Below are 22,084 nucleotides of genomic sequence, written 5' to 3'. Positions count from 1 at the left end.
CAGTGGCTTTTTGACACTTGCACACACCTCCATCTGTGTAATTCATTTTCAATTGTGTGCCTTTTTCTTGCATTTGCAACATTCTGTTGTAGCTTGCTTAGTGAAAGGGGAACATTTAAAAAAAAAACCAAACAGCAAAACTTTAAGATTTCCAGATTTAATCTGTTAGTTCTAAATGTTTGTTTGCATCCATACTGCTGGCAGCTGAGAAGGAAGCATTGCTTTTTCCCCAGTACCTGCTTAGTTGGAATGGTGGGAGAAAACCTCACAGCAGGGAGGAGCTCTGGATCCTGGGCATGTCTAGTTGTGCACAGGAAGCTTCTCTTTAGCAGAAGAGAAACTGTTCTCTTCACATTTTTGCTTCTGTAAGAACCCTGCTGGTGAAAAGAATGATCTCCCTTATGCAAGTACCTTGACTTTTTCTTGAGTTTGGTTTTCCTGTCAAGTCTGCTGCTTGTAGCAGCTGAATTAATTTACTGAGGATTGCAAAGGGAAAGGTGGTGATGGCATAAAACTGCATCACTTCCTCTTTGACAATGGGAGGTTTTTAGGAAATGTCTTTTGTCAGAATGTGCATGATGTGAGGCTTATGTCAAATTGAAAGCACAAGTCCTTGAAGGTCATTTAGGAGATGGCAACCCTGCAGTGGCTGGAGCAGTCCAGGAGTTGCTGTGCCAGTGCAGCCCTTCCTGCAGGGGCTGCTCTCAGGATCCCCAAGCTGAGATGTCCCTGTTGCACAAGGCTGACGTTCCCTGTGGGAGGAAGCTGGGGCTGGAGCAGGCTCCCTCAGCACACAGGACATCTTTATCTTTCTGCTCTTTATTCATCTTTTGGGAGGTTTTCTGTGTTCAGGGTTTGAGAATAGAGCAGTGAGCTGGGTCTGCTTTCCAATGCTGCCATGGAATTCCTGCTTTGCTGGTGATGTTGGTGGTACCACAGCTTTGCCTCGTGTTTGCTTTCTCCAGGCTAGCTCCATGTCTGTATGCCTCTGGGTTGTGGGGCACACTTCTACCTCCCTTTTGAAAGAGCTTCTTCCCCATGACCCATTCTGATGGGTGGAGATGGGAGGTCTTCTGACAGCCCTTTCTCTCCAATGGAGATGTTTGTCAGGAAGATTCATATCTATGTACCTCACAGTGCATATCCTTTCTAAAGTGATTGTTCCCAGCAGAAGAGAAAATTGACAGTTTATAGCTCTGCTTTTGCCTCCTCAAAGGAAATAAAATTGTTTTATAACTGTAGATTAATATGCAAGGAGACAGAACCACCAGTTCCTCAATGTGGAGAACTTGCATTATCTTAAAAATAGATGCCCTTTATAAAAGTCTTTGCAAGTTAAAAATCATAGATGAAGAATGCATTTTTTAAAGTGACTTTCTCAGATAAATTCAGTTCTGATAAATTTCTCGATTCAGATAAAATTCAGTATAAACAATTACGCTATTTACATGCTGCACATCAAAACTTCCGTGTAAAAATTCAGTCATTCTTTGTATAGAATAAAAAAAGTTTCTTGTTCTACTTCATGCATATAACGCCTCTTCTTCCAGTTGTCCTTTTCAAATATTTTGGCAGCCTTAGCATCTTCTGAGCAAGTAATGCCATGTGAAAATTAGCATAAATTGTACTTTGCAGAAAGTGAACAATCCTTCTGAGTGTAGACTCATTTCTCTTCTTTGAAATTCACCCACAGCTTGGTTTTGCCTGATCTTAGATCACAAAAGGATATACTGTGTGATATTCAGCCAGCTTCCCTGATGCTTTGCAGCAATGAAAATCCCAAGATTTTCCTAAGGTTTTCATATCCTTCCTTAGATTTTCAGAGTCATCTCCAAACACCAGCACCACTCACACTGTGGACCTGATCTCCAACTTCAGCTGAGTGCTTTGTAGTTCACTGTGATGTTTGACTCCTTGGCTCCCACTTTGCTCCCAAGCCATAGCAAATAATCACCTTCCTTATGCAATGAGGACTTATGGGCTGTAATAATATGGATTCACTTGAGGAGAAGATGAATGGAAGGTCTGGTACATTGTCACTGTGTAAGTTTTTTCATGTGTTACATTTGCAATTGCCCAACCTCTCTCTGCTCATCAGTTCCTTCATTTTGGTGCTCCTGCACGGCAGGGATCCAAACTTGGTGGGGTCAGCCTGGGCTGGAAGGTTGGTGCTGGGCTGGTTTTTCCACTGCTTCTCCAGCAGCTGTGTGTGGTGCCTGGAGCAGCTCTGCATTGCTTCATCGGTCTGGAGTCCCAAATGCAGTGAACCAGGGGAAGCACAAAGCTGTGAGCTCTCCCCTCAGGGTACTCAGCAGAAAATAGCAGATTTTGTCACTGAATTGCACAGCAGAGACTGAAGCACGGCCCAGGATTCAGGAAATGGAAGAACGAGTGCAGATGGGAATAGTCCACACCTCAACTGCAGAAGGAGCAGTTCCTTCAGCATTCAAACACTGAACTGTGTGAGCAATGCTTGAGAAACCCACTCTGTGCACCAGCTTTAGCCAACAGCTGCTGCAGTCAGCTCTTCCCCATCCTCAGCAAAGCCAGAGATCTTACCCAAAGACAAAAATTACTAACTCAGACAGCAGAAAAGTTTTCTGCACTTGGTAGGACTTTTATCATAAAACCCACAAGCTTTATTTCTTCTTCTATGTCTTTAAAACTAGGAAGTTTTTCCTGCCAGTAACCAGGGATAGAAACTCCTCCTCAGTTTCCTGGATGTCTGCAGCAGTAGCCGTGGTGGCCCATGGGACAGTGCTGTCACCTGAGGGTGATGCTGGCAGGAAGGGACAAGGCAGTAAAAGGAGCATCCCTTTATCATGGGCTCAGTGATGTGGAATCCCTGTGTGCAAGGGAACTGGGGGAGGAGAGGCAGCTCCTGCTCAGGCCTGGTCAGGTGCAAGTGCAGCTCCCAGCTCCTGTGAGCAACACGAGATGAGATACTAACTGTTGGGTGAAGGATGATGGGCTGGAGCTGGACCTGGCCACAGCTTTTCTGGATGGTTAGAGGAGAATTTGATGAAGTCACAACCATGATGCTGTGATTTGGAAACACACATTTAATATTGCTCAACTCTACCTGTGTCATAGGAGCCTGCTTTGCTTGCAGTTCAGTTGCCATGCACAGCTCACAGGTGCCACCAGGGATGGGTGGCTCAGGGACTGTCCCCTTCTGACTGTGTCTGGCCTCAGGCTGTTTACACCACAAAGCTTGGCTGAGGAAACAGCATTTTATGAGATACAGCAGCGTAGAACAGGATCATATCAAACATTTCCTCCCATTTCACACTGGTTTTGGCATTAAATTCTGTATTGAGTGCTTTAGTATTTTTAGTTATCTGTGGCCTGGGTCCAAGACTAAAAGCTCACTAAAAGCTCACAGGCTGACAGCTTGTGTGCCTCTGGTCCAACAAAGGCACCAAGTAATGCTTCCCCATGTGAGACAAAGCTTTCCTACAGGTCAGTCCCAGAATGCAAAAATCACTCCCAAGAGTTTAAATACAACACTCCAGTTCCAGCTGCAAGATACATTTCTTTGTCTTCACAAGCATAAAAACACAGCAGCAAAGCAAATGTATATGAAATGACCAAAACAATGCATTCAAGACCGTTCCCCTTTGGGAGGAAGAGGAGAAGATAAAGAGGTGAGTCATGTTGTTTACTGCTCTACAGGAAAATGGGTAATGGTTGGCAACATCACTGATGAATGAGACTGGGCAACCTGAACAGACTAGAAAAGAACTTGCTTCTTTTCTCATTATGTTCTGCAAATCCATTTTGGTGGCAGGTGATGTGCAAAGCGTGTACCAGCAAGTGTTTAATTGAATGATTTGTCATCATAGAATATTTTTTAAAGATGCTATCTAGGTTTGCTTCAGGTGTTTAAAAAAAATATCCAAGTACTTTTTTTTAAGGACATGCTCAGTCAATCCCTGTCTCCAAGATTTATGAATAGCAACAGGGTTAATAAATACCTGCATTGCACTGTGGTAAAGTTCTGCATAGTGTTTGCTCAAATTCAGTCATGGCTCTGTAGAACTGGGCTGTGCTCCATTATCTTCTGTGGTTTTTATAAACCTGAGGACCTACTTATTTTCAGTGCTGGCTAAGCATAGGCAAAATGTTTATTTAGAATTATGCATTGCAGGGCATATCTACTTGCTTTCTCTCTCCTTGGCTATTTCACAAGAAGAATACAAAACAGAGCAGTTGTAACCCCCTGCATGCTCTTTTTATGGGCTGATTCAATTTTAAAAAAGGCAAAGAAAAGTTTATCTTCTGCTAGCAAAGTACAGGAACAGCACTTTCAGGCCTGTGGCCTAAAAGTGATGTAGTGATGTGGTGGAAAGAGAAGATAGGCAGAAGCTGCAATACTCTGGACAGTTTTCCTCTTCCTATTCCTTTCATTCTGCAGTGCCCAGGGTGTGAAGGTAAGAACAACATCCTTGGTGCTGGAGCTGTGTGGGATGTTTGTCTGCAGTGCTGCAGCCCCAGGCCAGGCTTGGTGTCACAGGGGCAGTCCCAGGAGGAGCTGCTGCTCTGTCAATGTGGTGCTTCCCTGATCTTCTGGGGAAGGTGCTGCTGTGAGATGCCTGCAGCTGCCTGTGCCCTGCAGATGTGGCACAGGAACTGTATCTCAGTGCAGTTCTGTAAATCATTCTGGGGAGTGAAGCCAGGCTGTTAACTCCAGAGGATCCTAGAATTACATGGCTCATGTTCAGGGTCATCTTTGCGTGGGGACAGTACCCAGCACTGCTCTCACCACCACTACGGTTGTACAGCTTCAGGGGGTTTTAGGTGCAATCAGGGCCAGTTAGTTTTGATATTTCAGTCATAGATACAATATCAGGTTGGAAAGGACCTCCAGGATCATGTGGCCCAACCTTTCTTGCCAAAGGCAGAGGCTAGGCAAGGTGGCCCTGCACCCTGTCCAGATGAATCTTAGAAGTATCCAGTGTTGGGAGATCTAATATTGCCTGGGGAGATTGTTCCAATGTCTGATGCAATTTTGTGAAAAATTTGGTTTGCCTTTCATTCCTATGGCTTGTGAATACCTGAGTGGTTTCCATTCTGTGACACTGGCTGAGCTCATCACTGATGCAGACAAATGTTGGTGTTTCTAAGAACAGCAGGAATTCCATGCACAGTGTCTTTGCTACAGCTCTGTTGTTGTCTGATCTGTCACACACACATACATAAAGAAAAGCATATATAAATATACATAAAACATCTATGTATGTATGTATACTCACACACAAAGGGAACAGGGTTCTGGAGGCCAAAGCTTTTTAAAAATTTAACTGCTTCAACTATTAATTCAGTTTGGTACTTTAAAAAGGCAAGATACTTTAAAAAAAGAAAAGAAAGCTTTGGTGATAGCTGAGGAAAATGCAGAGGTTAAAGGCCTTTACTAATGGTTTGCAGTAGATCACACTGCAGGACTGTGCAGTTTGCAGCCTTCTAGAAGATGAAATCCCAAGGCAAACAGGCAATCTAGCAAGAGCCCTTCAGTGCAGTAACCTCACAAAAATGCAGTTTTATGCTCTAGATTTGAAGGCATCATTTTTCACTCTGGAGTAGCAGAGCTGTGCCTCAGTGGGACAGTGCCTGGGATGGCTCTGTCCTGCTCAGAAAAGAGATTTGGAGTGATTCATCCTTTCCCCCTTGAATTCTTGCCTTGTCTGCCTCCCTCAATCTGCTTCCCCAGCGTGAATCCTGGATTGCACAGGCAGCTCCTGCTAACGTGGCAGAAGTGTGGGCAAAAGAGGCTGAGAAGGTGAAGTTTGTCTGTCATGGTGCAGCGAGAGCCCTGGCAAAAGAGCAGCCAGGGAGCAGAGTGGGGCTGGGAAAGGGCTCTGTGGGCAGCCAGGGCCTGTGCAGTGTGTGTGGGGAATCCAGCATTTACTGCTGTGTGCAGAGCTCTTGAAATGCCTTCTTGGAAAGAAAATGTTTTGTAGGGGTTGGTGCTGCAAAGAGCAGGTTTGTTGGGTTTCTGCTGCTTGTTTTCCAGAGGACAGAGGAGGGCTGGGGGCTCTCTGTGCACGCTCTGCTCCGTGTGGCTGGGCCCCTCTTGCTGAGCCAGCAAATACCTCGGTGCTGTGGGAGCACAGAAAGGGCTCTGCACAAAGGATTTCTTCATTATAAACTCCTCTCTGCAGCTTTTACTTAGCAAAGTGTCAGAGCAGAGTGGATGTTGTAATGAATCAGTTGCTAGTGTGAAAGTACAGTTATTTCCTCTGCTTAAATCAAAAAGATGCTTTAGCAGAGTGCATTTAGACTGTTCTCTTTATCACAAAGCATTAACTTTGCATTTCATACCAAGCATTCCAAAGCCCAGAACTCTTATCCCAGAACAGGTTTAAATGCAAGATAATCTGCAAAGGATGGTTACCATAAATTATATTCTTCAAAGTTAAATGCTGTATATAAAAAGAAAAGTTAATCCTTGAAGCTAATTTTTATTCTGGGTATTAAGTCAAGAAGGGTTCTTCTGAACAGATTTTATTCATGTGTTTTTATAGGTTGTCAACTAGATTGTATGTTTTTAATAAAAATGTGGTATCTGTAACAAACTGTGTTTGTAATCAGGCAGCATCCACATTTTTTGCTGAGTCCTTTTAATCCAGGATTTAACTGCTGAGAGACCCTGGATGTTTAGTTTCAGCCATCTTGTTATTTATTTCACTGGCAGTCTGACTCAAAAGAATTTTCATCTTTACCACAATTGCACAAGGACAGGAAGTGTCGAAGTCCTGAAACTGTGGCAACTGAAGTAAATTCAGGTATTTCATAATCCCTCAGCTCAGAAATGCACCCTTCTGCCACTGCAAAGGGAGCCTGTCAGCCTTCCAAACATGGAACTGCTTTCAGCCCTGGGAAGCTGCAAGACCATAAGAGCTTTTAAACCCTTATGTGGCTCATGTTCCTGAGAAGGAAACGCTCTGGAATGGGTTTGTTTGTTTATGTATGATTCTCCCCCAGATTCACAAAATGAACTGGCAACAGTAATAAGGATTGCCATCCTTAGAAGTAAAATGATTAAAGTGGTAATTCCTGTAGCATGCAAGAATTTTTAAGCATGAAGGTCTGTACAAAACTGAGTATTCCTTACTTGTCATTACATCTCTGGCTGCAGGTTTGTGGGAGTTTCCTCTCATGCAGGAGACAAAATCCATTTCCTGCCCTAATCTACAAGTGGAACCCCAGCACATCCCTGCTGTGCTGCAGATCCTGTGCAGGGACAGCAGTGCTGTGGTGGCTCTGACCTGGGGCCTGGGGCTTTCACAGCCCCTGTCCCTTGTGCTGCTGGGATGGAGCCTGGTGCTCCCTCAGCCCAGCTGGGGCAGTGCCAGGGCTGCTGTGCCACTCCAGCCCTAGATTGCACATGCCATCCCTGCACTCAGTGTTTCCATCCCACTGCACAGGCCCTGTGGAAATGCCTCAAAGGAGCAGCTCTTGAGGCTGTCGAGCACCTCCACGCTCGGGTACCTGCACACAGTGGCTCTGAGAGGGTTTTTTGTTTGTTTTTTTCCTTCAAACTGCTCTGCCCAGCCTGCCATAAGAAGGACTTTGGGTGAACAGGTCCAGGTGAGTCAGAGCCAACTCCTTCCCCTCACCCAGCTGCAGGAGACTCCAGCTGGGAACAGCTGTGCTGTGCTGGACTGCCTTCGTGTGTCTGAAGTGCAAGTAATTGTTAGACACCTCTAGGACATGAGGTAAATATATCTTAATCTTAGAGATGGCAGAAATAAAACACAGATCTGGTTCCACAATTAGCTAGAATTCAGGTTATACATTATTTTGCATTAAATTTAGATAAATTCTTCTTTAAATTCAAAATCACCCAGAACAGTACTGTATCTAAAAACTTGAAAAAAAATTTGATTTATTTGTTATATTTACACATTGGTCTTTAAGCTAAAATTTGAACTTTTTTGAAATGGTTTTGTGTCATCAGCTCCAGTTTTAACTTTCCCCCACCTTTTTGCTATTTAACAAGTATTTTAATAAAAGTAATTTCTTCCCTTAGCCCAGTCAGTATCAGTGTTAAAGTTCAGCTGCTCAGGTGTCAGCTGCCTAGGAAAGCATTCAGCTCAGTAAGTCATCACTTCCTACTTCTTTTAAATCTTTCTTAATCAAGTCTTGTAATAAATAAAGATTAATACCACCATGACAACACTGTTTTTTTCAAATTGTTCATTTGCCAGTTTTAACAAGATAAAGAAATGAATACTTAATGTGGACATTGTTTTGCCAAAAAAAAAAAAAATAAAAGAACCCAACCCCTGAAACAAACAGACAAAAAGGAGGACACAAAGGAACACACATGGAATGATGAAAAGGAACAATGATATTGCACAACTTCAGATCTCTCTTCCCAGATTTGGATCCATGTAATTAGGTATGTATGAATTCAGCAAAACATTGTGTCCAGATAAATGTGTGGCCATTTGAGTGAATCTAGAACTGCAGAGTATTTTTCAATTCCTTGTGACTGCTCCTTGGAGCTCTTCTCTAAGGGAGCAGGGTGCTGTCAGCTGCAGGAATCACAAACAAATGTTGACTCTCCACTGTGCTGACCACTATGTTATCCATAACCCACAGAATTACAATTCTCCTCTACTGCAAATGCACTAAAAGTCCTCAAAGGACCTGGGTCTTCAAACACAACTTCTTGTATCAAGAACTCACACTACATCTGAAACACAATCAAAGAATATCCCCCAGTTTGCTGTGGTTAACTTGAGATTGTGTTTCATTCCATGAGACCAGGGCTTCTCACTGTCAGGGTGGCACTGAATGCACAGAAGTCACAGAAGGTTCATCAAGGGAGTGGGGGAGAAGAAAAAAGGAGAAAATCATGCTAAGTGGGAAAAGGTCTTTACAGCTACAATCTTTGCTGGAGCCTCTCTTAAACAAGCAGGTTCTGTTTGCTACAGAAATCAGGGAATTGTGTCATTCTGGCTATAGCAGGACTGTTTGCCCCTCCACTGCTACCCTGACACTCTGTGTTTATATAAACTTTGCATTTATGTGCAGAACAAAGTCTATTTTTCTCCTCTCTGCATTCATTCCTGTTTGGTGGACTGATGTGCCAGCCAGTAGGGCTCAACAGATACATTTAATACAGGAGACTGAGATACAGTATGTTTATTCTTAACTTCTGATAACCTAAGAACTACAAGAACGAGAGATGCAGTATCCATTTGCTATTATCCAAGACAACCATTGTAGGGAGAAAAAAACAGAATAAGTGATCAATGCTAACACTAGATTAGTTCCAAATATTTTCTTTTTCAGTTATGGCAGCTTAACTATTTATTGTTCATCTGGCCCACTTTTAATCTGATCAAGTTAAAGGTCACATATTAAAGTTTAAGGACTGTTATTTCATCAAAACCGAAGGAAGTTATAAAAAAACCCCCATGAAACCAGAGTTTCACTGCAGGACTTGTGTCATATCTTCATAATCTGCATCACTTGTAGAAAAGGGATAATGCATCTCAGTTTGCTTATAAGCTAGGAGATCACTTTGAAGTCTGCATATTCCTAACTGCAAACAAAATATAGCACTTTTAACAGGTTATAAATAAACTGGTTTTCAAGCATAGAGCCAGCCCAACAATAACAATACACTATTAAAAAGACCTAAGGCAATGAATTCCATCTCCAATGGAAAAAAAAAAGAAAAAGAAAAAGAACTGTGCAAACAAGCTTAAAACTATTTCTTTGTGCCAGTGTTATAAAATGTAGATTTCAATAAAGCCTTGACCCAAATGCCAGGACTTGTGAAAAGAATCAGAACAAAACTGGTTACTTTATTTAGGAAAAAAATACTCTTATCTTGCTGCTAATAAAATTGGATACACGCAGTTTAAACATTTACAGTTGCTGTAACACTTTACACAATTCCTATATATGGGTGTAAGAACAAACATTAAAAGACAATGGTGGGTCAAGGCTTTACATTAAAAATAACAACCTACTTTTCTATAGTCTCTAAAATACTATGTTTTCCAATATTTGCAGCCATTCAGGAATATTTTTTTTTTATTTATTAGGAAATGTATACTTTGTGCATGATCTTAATTCCTAATTCCTGGCTCTTTGGGCTGAATGACAAAAGGATCAAACCCATTGAAGTGGATGGTCTCCTCGAAGGTTCAGTAGAGAAACCCTGGCTCAGTTAGTCTCATATGATGAAAGCAGTGCTGCATCCACTGGCTCCATGCAGGATGGACAGGTAAAGGATCTCATCAACCAGTCATCTATACAGTCCAGGTGGTAAATGTGCATGCACGGCAGAAATCGGATAGGGTCCCCATAAACAAAGTCCATCATACAAATGACACATCTGGAGGGGGAAAAATAAAATATTAAGCTTGCTGTTACCAACCTGGAAATGAAAAACAGTATAATATCTATTCCTGGATGCGTTTAGTATTTGTAGATGTGTAAGGTAAAGGAAAGAGCCTCAGATGCACAGAGTGGTTTGGGTTAAAGGGATCTTGGAGCCCACAGAGTTCCAACCCCCTGCCCTCAGCAGGGATGCCACTCCCCACATCAGCCTTCTTTTTAAAAAGCTCCACTGAATCACAGTCCCTGTAAAGAAGGCAAACCCAGGGTGACAAGGTGAGGTTTCCCAGGGTAACATCCCAAACCACGGGCACAGCCACACCCCTCCCCTCCGTGCCAGGACTCACTCTCGGATCTTCTTCTCGGAGCCGTCCCTGCCGGGGTCGTAGACGCCCTTGGGCAGGTGCTGGATGAGGCCGATGCGCTGCGCGATGCGGATCTGCTCCTCCTCCGTCAGCTGCGTGGCCAGCCGCGTCTGGCTGGGCGTGGGGTGATACACAGGGACGGGCACCTGCTCCTGGAGGCACAACGGGGCCGTGAGAAACCACCCGCAGCTTCCCCGGCACAGCGCGATTCACAGCCCTACAAATATTTGTATGAACTCCCACTCCTGCTTGGCAGCTTTGGGGCTGTAATTGTAATGGGAACAGGATGGAGAACTGAGGGCAGTATTTGAGCAAGGAGCTGCTCGTGGTTGGTCTCTGCAAAAGCTTTTGATCTCCAGGAATTGTTCGTACAGGAGACACATGGACAAGAAACTCCACAAGCCAGCAGGCAAATGAACCTCACAGGCACCTGGTGGAGTGCTGAGGTACAGAACTGAGCACTGTAAGGGCTCAGGGAGAGCCCCCAGCATCTGCAAATCTGAAAGTACAGTCTGTGAATTTTATCTTCTTTTTACATTAAGGAGGAATTCTCTGGAAAGATGAGGATACTGGTTATTCTCCAAACTTTTAGAGAGGAAGGTTTTACTTCCTCTGCAATAACTAAAATGTATGTGAATTGGTTTGGGCCACGCAAGCTTAAATCTAGAACTGCAGACTTAATTTTCATGCATTAAAAGAATGTTACCTGGACAGCACAAACAACAGCTTAAGTAAGTAATCCAACTTTTGTGTTTCTTCTCATACACTAATATGACTTTACAAGTTCTCCCAAGCTGGATTCAACTATGGATATGTTTGAGGTATATATTTTCAAAAGGAATACAGGAAACATTTAGCCATTATGCAGTCCTTCCTCAACCACATTCTGAGAAGCTTCTTTTGAATATTAATGAACTTTAGATCAGATATTTTCACTAACATTTATATTAACATGGTATTTAATTTACTTGCTTTTAAAGCATTTTTTGGTACATAAATACCAATTTTGAACAGGATACACTATTAGGACAGTATTCGCCAGTAGCCATAAGTCTGCTATTAACAGGGAGGCAGTTTCTTGCAAGAGACCCATTTTAATGGTCCTTCTTAAACAGCAGAAAAAATTAAACTTACAGATGTGTCTGAAAATAAACCTGCTGCATCAGACACACAGTGCACAGAATCATCTTTGGCAAATGCCAAATTTGCTGTTTTAGAGGACACTGGTGAAGCTGAGCCCAGGGCAGGTGCGTGCAGCTGAGGCAGCACAGGTCACCTCCCACACGTAGCACTGCATTTGTCAAACCCAGTACAGCTCTTCTCCTTCCACTGCCAGGAATCACAGCACAGGGACAGCCAGCCAGGACTCCTGGAAGGCTGGGGGAAAGCTGTCCCAGGAGTGAGCAGCTCCTGCTGGTGCCACCCAGCAGCAGAAGCCCTTGCTGGTGAGAAATGCTAATTACAGATACAAGTCTGCCTGGCAATTCTTCATTGAACACTGCCTGCCACTGGCAATTCAGCTGTGGGGTAAAATTCACAGTCATCTCTTAATTTAGCTAGCTTAGGATCTCCCCCTCTCATTTCCTGGCAGGACTCAGAGGAATTATGAGAAGGTTCAAAAGACAGAATGCCAGGGGTTCTCCAAGTGATTAATTTCCTGACTACTCTGAACCATATTTCACAGAATCACAGAATTCTTTTGGATTAGCTGCCTTTTAGTGTTTTAAATTATCTAAAGTATTCTCTAATCATCATTTGGACAGAGAAAAGCACCAGCTGAACCTAGGGCTGGCCTGACAGATATAACAGTATTCATAAAGTCACTGCAACCTTTGGTGCCACCAAAATAAAGCATTTTCCCTGACAAGTGCTGCAGACCCTCTGCACTGAACACTTCAGCTCAAAGCACAGCCTGCTCCTGGTTTTATGTTTCAAGAACTTAACACCACAAACTATCAGTAACTTTTTTTTCCCAGGGCTTTGCTGTACTTTGAACAGGTTATAAAGCAATAGCAGGACATTACTGCTACCTCCTTCACTTGTTACACAGATGTAGAGAACAATCAGCACTGGAGAGGGATGTACCCTCCTTCCCATCTAGGAAAAGAGGAGGAGCAGTACAACAAACCACAGGCACAGCATAGGCTGGTCCCAACGTGGGCAGGAGGAGGAGAGGGAACTGTACTTAATACAGTTCCCATGGCTGAAGCCATGGCTGCAAGTGATAATGCAGAAATTCACTGAAAGGCAAAAACAGGAGGACAAAAGATCCAAGAAATCCTCAAACTGATGATCTCAGCAAAAATTACACAAACTACAGTTTAAGTAAGAATTTGCTGTGAGTTAGAACAGTCACATCTGGACAACTCTGAAGTGAGCAACAGTGACACACTGTGCCCAGTCAACAACTGCTTTGGTTAAGTTTTGGACAGGAAATCACAACTTTTAAACTGGCGATAGGCCAGACAAGAACAAAACCTCATTGCCTTGTTCTAATATTCTACAGGCACTTGGGACTGACCACTGAGGGACCCTGCAGCTGGGGAAGCCACTTGTGCATTACTGCAGAGCCCCTCTCCCCTGGGTGTCACCTTCCCTGCACAGGGGCTGGGGCACCCCCGGTCCCCTCGGCGTGCCAAGCACACAAATGCCCTCCCCGAGCACACAAATGCCCTCCCCGAGCACACAAATGCCCTCCCCATGCTCTCCCCATGCTCTCCCCAAGCACACAAATGCTCTCCCCGAGCACACAAATGCTCTCCCGACCCTGGGCTGGATGGAAACTCCTCCCTTTGGCATCCAGTCTCAGGTTCCCTCCCGGCACAGCCACCCCGACGTGTCTGACACAGCCCATTAAGGCAGGAATTTATAGTCGCCAGCTGGGGGCTTCTACAATTTCACATTCTAGACAAGAACCTCTTGTCAGAGGAGTAACTGGGTGAAAATGGTGCTGTCTTTCACCACGGTGTCCTCACACTGGTGACTGCAGAGAGCTGGGGTTGGTGTGGCTGTTGTGAAAAATGCAGAACAAATTGCTGTAAATAACCCACAGAGACCACTCGATACCCGTGCACTGAATACCCTGCCTGGTGGCACTTTGATGTCCCCTCCCGACTGCTGCTAAGGGCCTGCCCAAACTGAGCCCTGCACACCAATGTACCAGGGAAATGAAGAGCCACACACGTTGCAGTGTCACACTATAGGGTACAACAACACAGACCCTTTCAAACCAGCCCTTGCCCCTCCAACAGCTAAAAAGAAAGGGTGTGTTCATACCTGTACGATTCTAAAACTACCTGGAACTAGTTATTCATGAGAGTCTGAAAGCCCGGGTTTCTCTGAGTGCAAAGTGACATCCCCAGCTCCCCCAGGAGACCCTGACCTGAGCAGAGCTGGGCTCCCGTCCCCCCGAGCAGAGCTGGGCTCCTGTCCCCTGAGCAGAGCTGGGCTCCTGTCCCATGAGCAGAGCTGGGCTCCTGTCCCCTGAGCAGAGCTGGGCTCCTGTTCCCCTGAGCAGAGCTGGGCTCCTGTGCCCCTGAGCAGAGCTGGGCTCCCGTCCCCCTCAGCAGAGCTGGGCTCCTGTTCCCCTCAGCAGAGCTGCGCTCCCGTCCCCCTCAGCAGAGCTGGGCTCCTGTCCCCCCGAGCAGAGCTGGGCTCCTGTCCCCCTGAGCTGAGCTGGGCTCCTGTCCCCCTCAGCAGAGCTGGGCTCCCGTCCCCCTCAGCAGAGCTGGGCTCCCGTCCCCCCGAGCAGAGCTGGGCTCCTGTCCCCTGAGCAGAGCTGGGCTCCTGTGCCCTGAGCAGAGCTGGGCTCCTGTGCCCCTGAGCAGAGCTGGGCTCCCGTCCCCCCGAGCAGAGCTGGGCTCCTGTGCCCCTGAGCAGAGCTGGGCTCCTGTCCCCCTCAGCAGAGCTGGGCTCCTGTGCCCCTGAGCAGAGCTGGGCTCCTGTCCCCTGAGCAGAGCTGGGCTCCTGTGCCCCTGAGCAGAGCTGGGCTCCCGTCCCCCTCAGCAGAGCTGGGCTCCTGTCCCCTGAGCAGAGCTGGGCTCCTGTGCCCCTGAGCAGAGCTGGGCTCCCGTCCCCCCGAGCAGAGCTGGGCTCCTGTGCCCCTGAGCAGAGCTGGGCTCCTGTGCCCCTGAGCAGAGCTGGGCTCCTGTCCCCCTCAGCAGAGCTGGGCTCCTGTGCCCCTGAGCAGAGCTGGGCTCCTGTCCCCCTGAGCAGAGCTGGGCTCCTGTCCCCCGAGCAGAGCTGGGCTCCTGTGCCCCCCAGCAGAGCTGGGCTCCCGTCCCCCGAGCAGAGCTGGGCTCCTGTCCCCCCGAGCTGAGCTGGGCTCCTGTCCCCCCGAGCAGAGCTGGGCTCCTGTCCCCCCGAGCTGAGCTGGGCTCCTGTCCCCCTCAGCAGAGCTGGGCTCCTGTCCCCCTCAGCAGAGCTGGGCTCCCGTCCCCCCTCAGCAGAGCTGGGCTCCTGTCCCCTCAGCAGAGCTGGGCTCCTGTGCCCCTGAGCAGAGCTGGGCTCCTGCCCCTGGCAGCCCCTCCGGCACACACCCAGCTGGCCCAGCTCACCAGTGGCAGCTGCAGCCCTGCATTTCTCCCCATCCCAATCTCTGCTGCGATTTTGGGATTAAAACACCCAACAATAACTCCAAACTGCTGGTCCTGTGTGGGTTTATCGCCCCTCTGCAAATCCTTCACAGTTTGTAAAAGCTGCTTTCACTGACCAAGGTCCTGCTCCTCCAGACTTCACTCAGCTCACATTTGTAGCCAGGGGTCCCTGACATGAGTGTATATAAAAAAGATTGTATTACCCAAGTAATTATTATTTTACTCCAAAGACAAGCATGAATTTATTGCTCTGGTGTCTCACATTTCTCTTATCGACCATGGTAAATGTTTTTGCAGACAAAATTACAAAATACTGAACTTCTAGCCAAAGTCTGTGTTATTTATCATTTGATAAAGATGTAAGGCACTTCAAACTAAGATGAAATTTCATGCTAACTTTATTACTTCGTGCAAAAACCCCTAGAAAAGGCCAAAACAAATAATCAAATCCATATATTACTGCCAGGCAATGAAATAAAAATCACTTTCTGGCACTTAATTTGCTTTAGTCAATTATTTTTCCCCATAAGAATTTAGTAATGATGAAACACCTCAGATGCCCATAATCCTGGAGATACACAACTTTCTCTTTGTTCACAAAGTCAGGGGTATCAGCACAAGTTTCCCTGGCTTTCTGTACACAGAAATCATTCACTCCCAATGTTTATTCAGCCCTTAAAAATAACAGCATTAATTCAGACTCAAGGACTACAGCAGTGTTTGTGTCTCCATCTCACCCCAGCTCCTCCTCCTTTGGGGGGAAAAAAAAAAAATCAGAGGGCATCTGGAGGTCTGCACTTCTCACTCCTAATGAAAAAAAACCAATTTCACACATGGCCTAAAAGGTCCAGAAACTTTCTACAAAAAGATTTCCAAGCACACTTTGGATTCTTGACTAAAAAAAGGAGGTTTCTCCAAGCATGTTTTTTAATTTGAAGCTTCCTCATCAATGCAACTCACTTTAGTAACTTATGCTGTTGTAAATCTGCTTTTCTCTTGTTTTACAGCCTTTTTGTCTTGTTTCTGCAAGTACCATGAATTTGTAATACTCTGAAAACAGGTCAGTGGTAGATCAGAAACTCTTAATCCCTGGATAAAGATTATTTTAAGATCCCTCTACGCCACATATCAGCAGTATCAGGGCTTTTGTTTTGTTTGATGTTTTTATAATTGCAGCAACATGCCCAAATTATCCTTTCAGGATGGTCAAAGGTGAGATGAATAATTCCTAACACCAAATAGTTCAAGGTTAAAGCCTCATTGCTGTCCTTGAGATCCTGTGCACAGCCTCTGCTTTCCTCTACTGATTGCTTTGCCATGTTCTCCATCTCTAAATTTCCCTCCTCACCTAATACAGTGCTCTCCGGTGTGTCATCCTGGGATATTAATTTGCATTTTATCACCAGATCAACAGTGTGTCTGTTAATTCAGTCCAAGAGAGGAGACAAACACCTCCCCAGCTATGTTATCCTGCATCTTTTTCACACTTTTTAAACCAGCAGCTGTAGCGCTTACGCTCCTTGCGGTCGCTGCCTAATTAATGAATGCAAATACAACAGTTCCATTTGCATTTTCCCAGCTGTTCCCACAGCTCTTGGTCTGAAATCCCTTCGACTTGCAAATGTCCTGCCTGGAACAGGATGTCTGAAGGCAGCTGCCCTGCTTCACACACAGCAGCCCCAGTGCAGCACTCACCACCCCTGCACAGCTCAGCCTGGCTGCTCCCCAGCTTTCTCACCTCCAAGGAGAGCAGGGAGCCCAAATAACTCACCTAAATATGAACACCCTCAGTTTATAAAAGTAAAGTCAGGAGGTGAGAAAAAAAATTGTGCTTTTCGAGGTCTGTTTCAAAAATTCCTGCTGAATTCGATGAAATTTTCTCTTCTCACCACTTTATTACTCACAAAGAACTCGCTGGGATGATGGTCCAGGGACCTTTTCTGTGAATGTCATTCTGATCAGGGTGAACAAACTCCAACTCCATCCATATGTGAATACACATTCTGAAATCATATCCTCCCCCAAGACACATTAATGTAAAACCATGTGCCATTATATTGTGCATTATATAACAACTACAGCTTACTTTAATAATCCTTAGAATATTATGAGCAGCCTGCCAAGTATAAAAGCCTTTTTCTGCCATACAGAAGAGAGCAGTTAATTTATAAAAGTGAACAGCACTTGCTATAAAACATCATGTAATGAAATTGTTACCCCATTTTTTAATATTTCTGCTTGCAAGTAGTCACTCAGTATGAATAAATGCAACTTAACACTGAAAAGTTCTTCTAAAAGAAAAATCCCCTCGTGTCCCCTCTCCCTTTTGGAGGGGACATTTGGGACAGACAGATCAGACACGTGTGCACACACACTTCCCACCATGGTGCTCCTAAGGAAAGATTACTAAGAATTGTGGCATTGTAGGAATTGGGCACTGCAAATATGGTTGGTAATTAATATAACAACAGACTGAGGAACCACTCTGCACACAGGAGAGGAACCTGCAGGATCTGTGCTGTGTTTCTCCAGCTGTTGACTCCAGTTGAGAAGCAACATCCATTCTGAATCATGATCACTCTCAGAGAGGTCTTTTTTGGTGAAAGCCATGGTGGTTCTGCAGAGATGGCACAGCCTCATTCACACTATAACCAAACTGTAAAACTGCCTTGTGCATTCTTCACAATTATTCCACTGAAATGACTGAGAAATAAATGTATCTGAAGAGTTGGAAAAGAGTAGCAGCCATGAAAGAAAGTGACTCCTGACTGCTGATTCTTAAAATATCACCTGTCCCCTGAGCTCAGCTTTGCTACCAAAAATAGGGCTGGGACAGAGAGAGGAGGTACAAAGTAGATGTATCCTGCCTGCTGCTTTCCTAGACAGTGACAAGGGCTGTGAGAAAAGGACTTTCAAGTTTCATGCCTGTGCTGTCACACAAACCCAAAAAGGCTATCAACTACTGCCAAGACAAACAGTTGGCAGTGCCCGTGCAGCCTGGCCAGAGCAAACCCAGCCTCACCTGGCAGATGGAAATCACCTGCAGCTCTGCAGAGTCACCTGCTCTGAAATTTGATTAACCATCAAGGCAAACCTAAATACAAAAGACTAGCAAGAAAGAGTTGTAGGGGAAAAGCAGTAATTAAAAAGCAGTAATTACTCCCTGGAAGCACAATCTCCTGACACAGCCAGTTTTTACATTTCCAGGCTGCACAGCAGGTTTCTCTGACTCAAGGGCGTCAACACTGGGTACTGATGATTCCACTTGCTGATTTCTTGTTCACCAGCTTTGTGTCAGTTTTAGGTGTCCTTGTTCCTTTCTCCAGAGATCCCATCAAACATCAGAGTGTGAATTTTTTCAGGAAAGTCAGTAACTTATACACCAACATGTCCCAGACCAGTAAATTGCTCACCAGAGAATTGATTCTTTCCCTCCAGACAACCTCACTGACATCTCAACTTACAGCATCAGGCCACAACTTCTGAGAGATAACAAAGCCCTCTTGTTACAGCTCCCTGCGTGTTTATTTTAATAGGCTTCTTTTTCTATTGAGAAGGAAAAGATTCATAAACAATTTATAAAAATTCACTCTTTTCTGTCAGGCTGCTGCAGTGAGAAAAGCCAGGAAAGAACAGTTGCACCTAAACATTAAATTAAGGACACTCAGGCACAAAATGCAGCCTCCTGAGACTGGCAAACCCCAGGGACTACAAAGCAAAGCAGCTGGGCAGGGAGAAAATCCAGCAGGAAGGGCCAGCAATCAATTCTGCAGCTGGTGGTGGAAAACCAGCACGTGAATGTGGATCATCCTGCCCCATAAGCAACCCCACATCAGTGTTACTGGTACATGTTCTCTGCCATGTATGCCAAGTGGTTCTTTGCAGAAACCCCTCCTCAGGCCTGACAAGAGCAGACAGTTATTACAGGGCTGCACTAAACACATCACTTGTGGTTCAAGTGAGATGGCTGCTGGAAAACTGAGAAGTAAACTTAGCAGAAAATAAAAGTCTGAAGTTTTTTGGGAAAGAAAACAGTTCTGAGGTGGAAAAGGCGGAGAACAAATACCTCAGACTGTCTCCTCTGCTGAAAGGTGAAGTGAACCTACTGTGTGCCACCCCTTCCTGCTGTGGAACTGCTGGGTAGCAGGGAGCAAAAGTGAAAAAGAACACCCCAAACAAAGGAATACAGTTAGCAATTTTTTTTTGGAGGCTGCATTCAAGCACAAGAGATGGGGGAAGCTATGATGGAAAAGCTGACAGAACACTAGCAGTCCACACAGACATCGGGGGATCGTTCACACTTCCTTTAGAGATGTTTGCTTTCTGCAAAGGGTAAATATCAGTCAGTGCAACTTGTTTACAGTATAAATCGAAGGGGTAACAGCTAAAAAATGGCAGTATTGATCATCCTGGGACTGGCTGAGCCAGGCCCTGGGTGCAGCAGCAGTCAGGCTTTGCCCACAGCCTGCCCTGCTCCCTGATGTGGGACACTGGGATCTGTCCTGGACACCCCAAGCCGCCCCCAGGCTGTGACTCACCCCGGGCACACAAAGCTCACCAAGACATGGCCTGGCCCAAAGCTCCCCAGCACTGCATCACCCTGACAAGTGTGTGCACGTCCTGGGTATGGATCACTGCACAGGCACTCCCAGGGAGGAGTGCAGGGATATAAGGGACTTCAGGTGGGAATGTAAGGCACCAAGAGTCAACAGCAGTGCTCACTGTGCCCTGAACTGCTCCTGAACCCACAGATTCTGTGCAGCTGAGTAAGCACATGCAGCCCCTGCTCAGGGTGCCATTTCAGGGAATTTGGGGATTAGGGCACAGCTGCTCTAGAACAGCACTGCCTCAGGACTGCGGGTCCTGCCACGTCCCTTGCCATGGCTCCAAGGACACTGCTCTGACTTCCCCTGACAGAAAGCAAACAAGCCACTGCCACTGCCACTGAGATCTCTGCAGCTGCTGGGAAAGCTGGGAACAGGCACACAAGAGGAAAATGGGAGGAGTGCCCCTGTTGGGACTCAAGCCAATTGTGAAAACCTGACTCCAAACACTTAAAAAATGGCAGTGTTAAAATATATCTTCTGGGAAGAATTAGGTCAGCTTGATGGCAATTCTAAGAACAAAACAGCCCTTCTCAGGACTTCAGGAACAAGATAGCAAAGTTATGGAAATTGGTTCTAATTAGCCAGGAGGACAGGCTGGGGACAAGGGGCCAAGCCAGAGATTAAACATGAAAATGCACATAAGCTGAAGGCACGAGCAGTCAATCCATGAGGGGAGACATAAATACAGGCTGTACTTCAGTGTGCAAATAGACATGTATATGTGTGTATTTAAGGGTGCTAGTCTGAACTAATGAGAACATCACAGCACATAGCAGAGAAATATTATGCAGAACTAGGAAAGGATTTTAGAAAAAGATTGAGTAGGATATCAAAGGATCAGAGAAATCAAGTGACAAATTATCTCATCTCTAGGCTGAGTGTTACTGTTCAACACATGACAAGCACCCTCCTTGGGCAAAGAGGACTCTCCAGAATGCAGTTTAACAGCCTTGCCTAATGCTCCTCTCCACACACATCCAAAAGAATCCTATTGAGGAGGTTAGGTCCTCCTGCTTCAGGTTCCTAAAACAGGACTTGAACAGACACAACAGTCCCAGCCAGACTGAGAACGTCACCCTTATGTGAGGCCCCTGTGAGGTGTCAGTTCAGCTTCAGCTGAGAGGTAACACAGGTAACACAAACAAACAGGCACAGCAGCAGCTCCCTCAGACCATCTGCCCCTCATTCATGCACTGCCCTCGGCCATGACACAAAATGCCTTTTTGTAGCCACCCAGCTGGAAGCAAGCACCAAAGAGAGGTCTGAGAGAGGACACAGCTGTTCTTTTTATAGTCTGTAACCTCACCAAAATACACAAAGAGGCAACACAGGAGAGGGCTGCTGCAAACCTGGACAGGGACCTTCCCCTTGCTGGGGCCCAGCTGATGAGGCCAAGCTGTGCCAGAGCCTGGCAAGGTGGGACAGCAATGGCTCCCCCAGCAAGGGAAACCAAGCAGAAACCTGAGGAACATTTTTCCATCAGGACAGGCAGCAAACAGGGACTCTGCAGTGCAGGATTCTCACACACTGCAAACCTCTGCCACACCTGACAGAAGAATTTTCCATCAGGCCTCACAGCAAACAGGGACTCAGGAGGGCGGGAATCTCCTGCAGTAAAAAGCTCTTCCACAGCATAAGGAAAGGAGAGAAAACAGATTGCTCTACGAAGGATAAATAACTTGGGGGAGAAAAGGGGCAGTAGTCCACACACTATTGAAGAAGAGCTTCAAAAAGCAGATAGGGCTGGTGATGAGCTGGGTCTGTGTAACCACAGAGCAGGAAAACCTGCATCAGAGACTGCTGGTGTGGGGCACCTGCTGTGAGACAGCCCATGACAGCAGGGTTTGTTCCAAAACCCAGGAATCTGTGCTATACTGCACTGGCTCATAACTTTGTACTCAATTTGAAATATTTTAATTGCCTTTTTAACAAAGCCATCCTCAATTACAAATGCTTGCTCAAGCAGAAAGCTGCCACACCCTGGCAGTTTGATGGTACACTCAGCTCCACAGGCCTGTTTATTTCCTAATTGCCATCTGAATTTCCAGTGGATACCCCTAAGATCAAGGTGTGTGAGAAGCCCCAGAGCAGCAGGGGACTGTGCACAGGCAGCCAGGAGGGTTCCTGAGGCCAGTTAAAGGATACATCAACGCTGCAT

At 45.7% G+C, this 22,084-nt stretch overlaps 1 protein-coding gene across 1 annotated transcript in view; it reads right to left on the bottom strand.

Moving 5' to 3' along the window:
* Positions 1-9,138: 9,138 nt before the first annotated feature.
* RNF11 (ring finger protein 11) overlaps positions 9,139-22,084 on the bottom strand; it is a 30,572-nt gene continuing 17,626 nt past the window's right edge. The window contains exons 2-3 of the mRNA XM_058029742.1: positions 10,707-10,876; positions 9,139-10,357 (exon numbers count right to left, since the gene is read on the bottom strand). Of these exons, the coding sequence (XP_057885725.1) occupies positions 10,186-10,357; positions 10,707-10,876 (342 nt within the window). The 3' untranslated portion in view covers positions 9,139-10,185. The remainder of the gene's footprint in view (positions 10,358-10,706; positions 10,877-22,084) is intronic.

Source organism: Melospiza georgiana, chromosome 9 (genome assembly GCF_028018845.1).
Source record: "Melospiza georgiana isolate bMelGeo1 chromosome 9, bMelGeo1.pri, whole genome shotgun sequence".
NCBI classification, from domain to species: Eukaryota; Metazoa; Chordata; class Aves; order Passeriformes; family Passerellidae; genus Melospiza; species Melospiza georgiana.
This window is presented reverse-complemented; position numbering and strand designations above follow the sequence as displayed.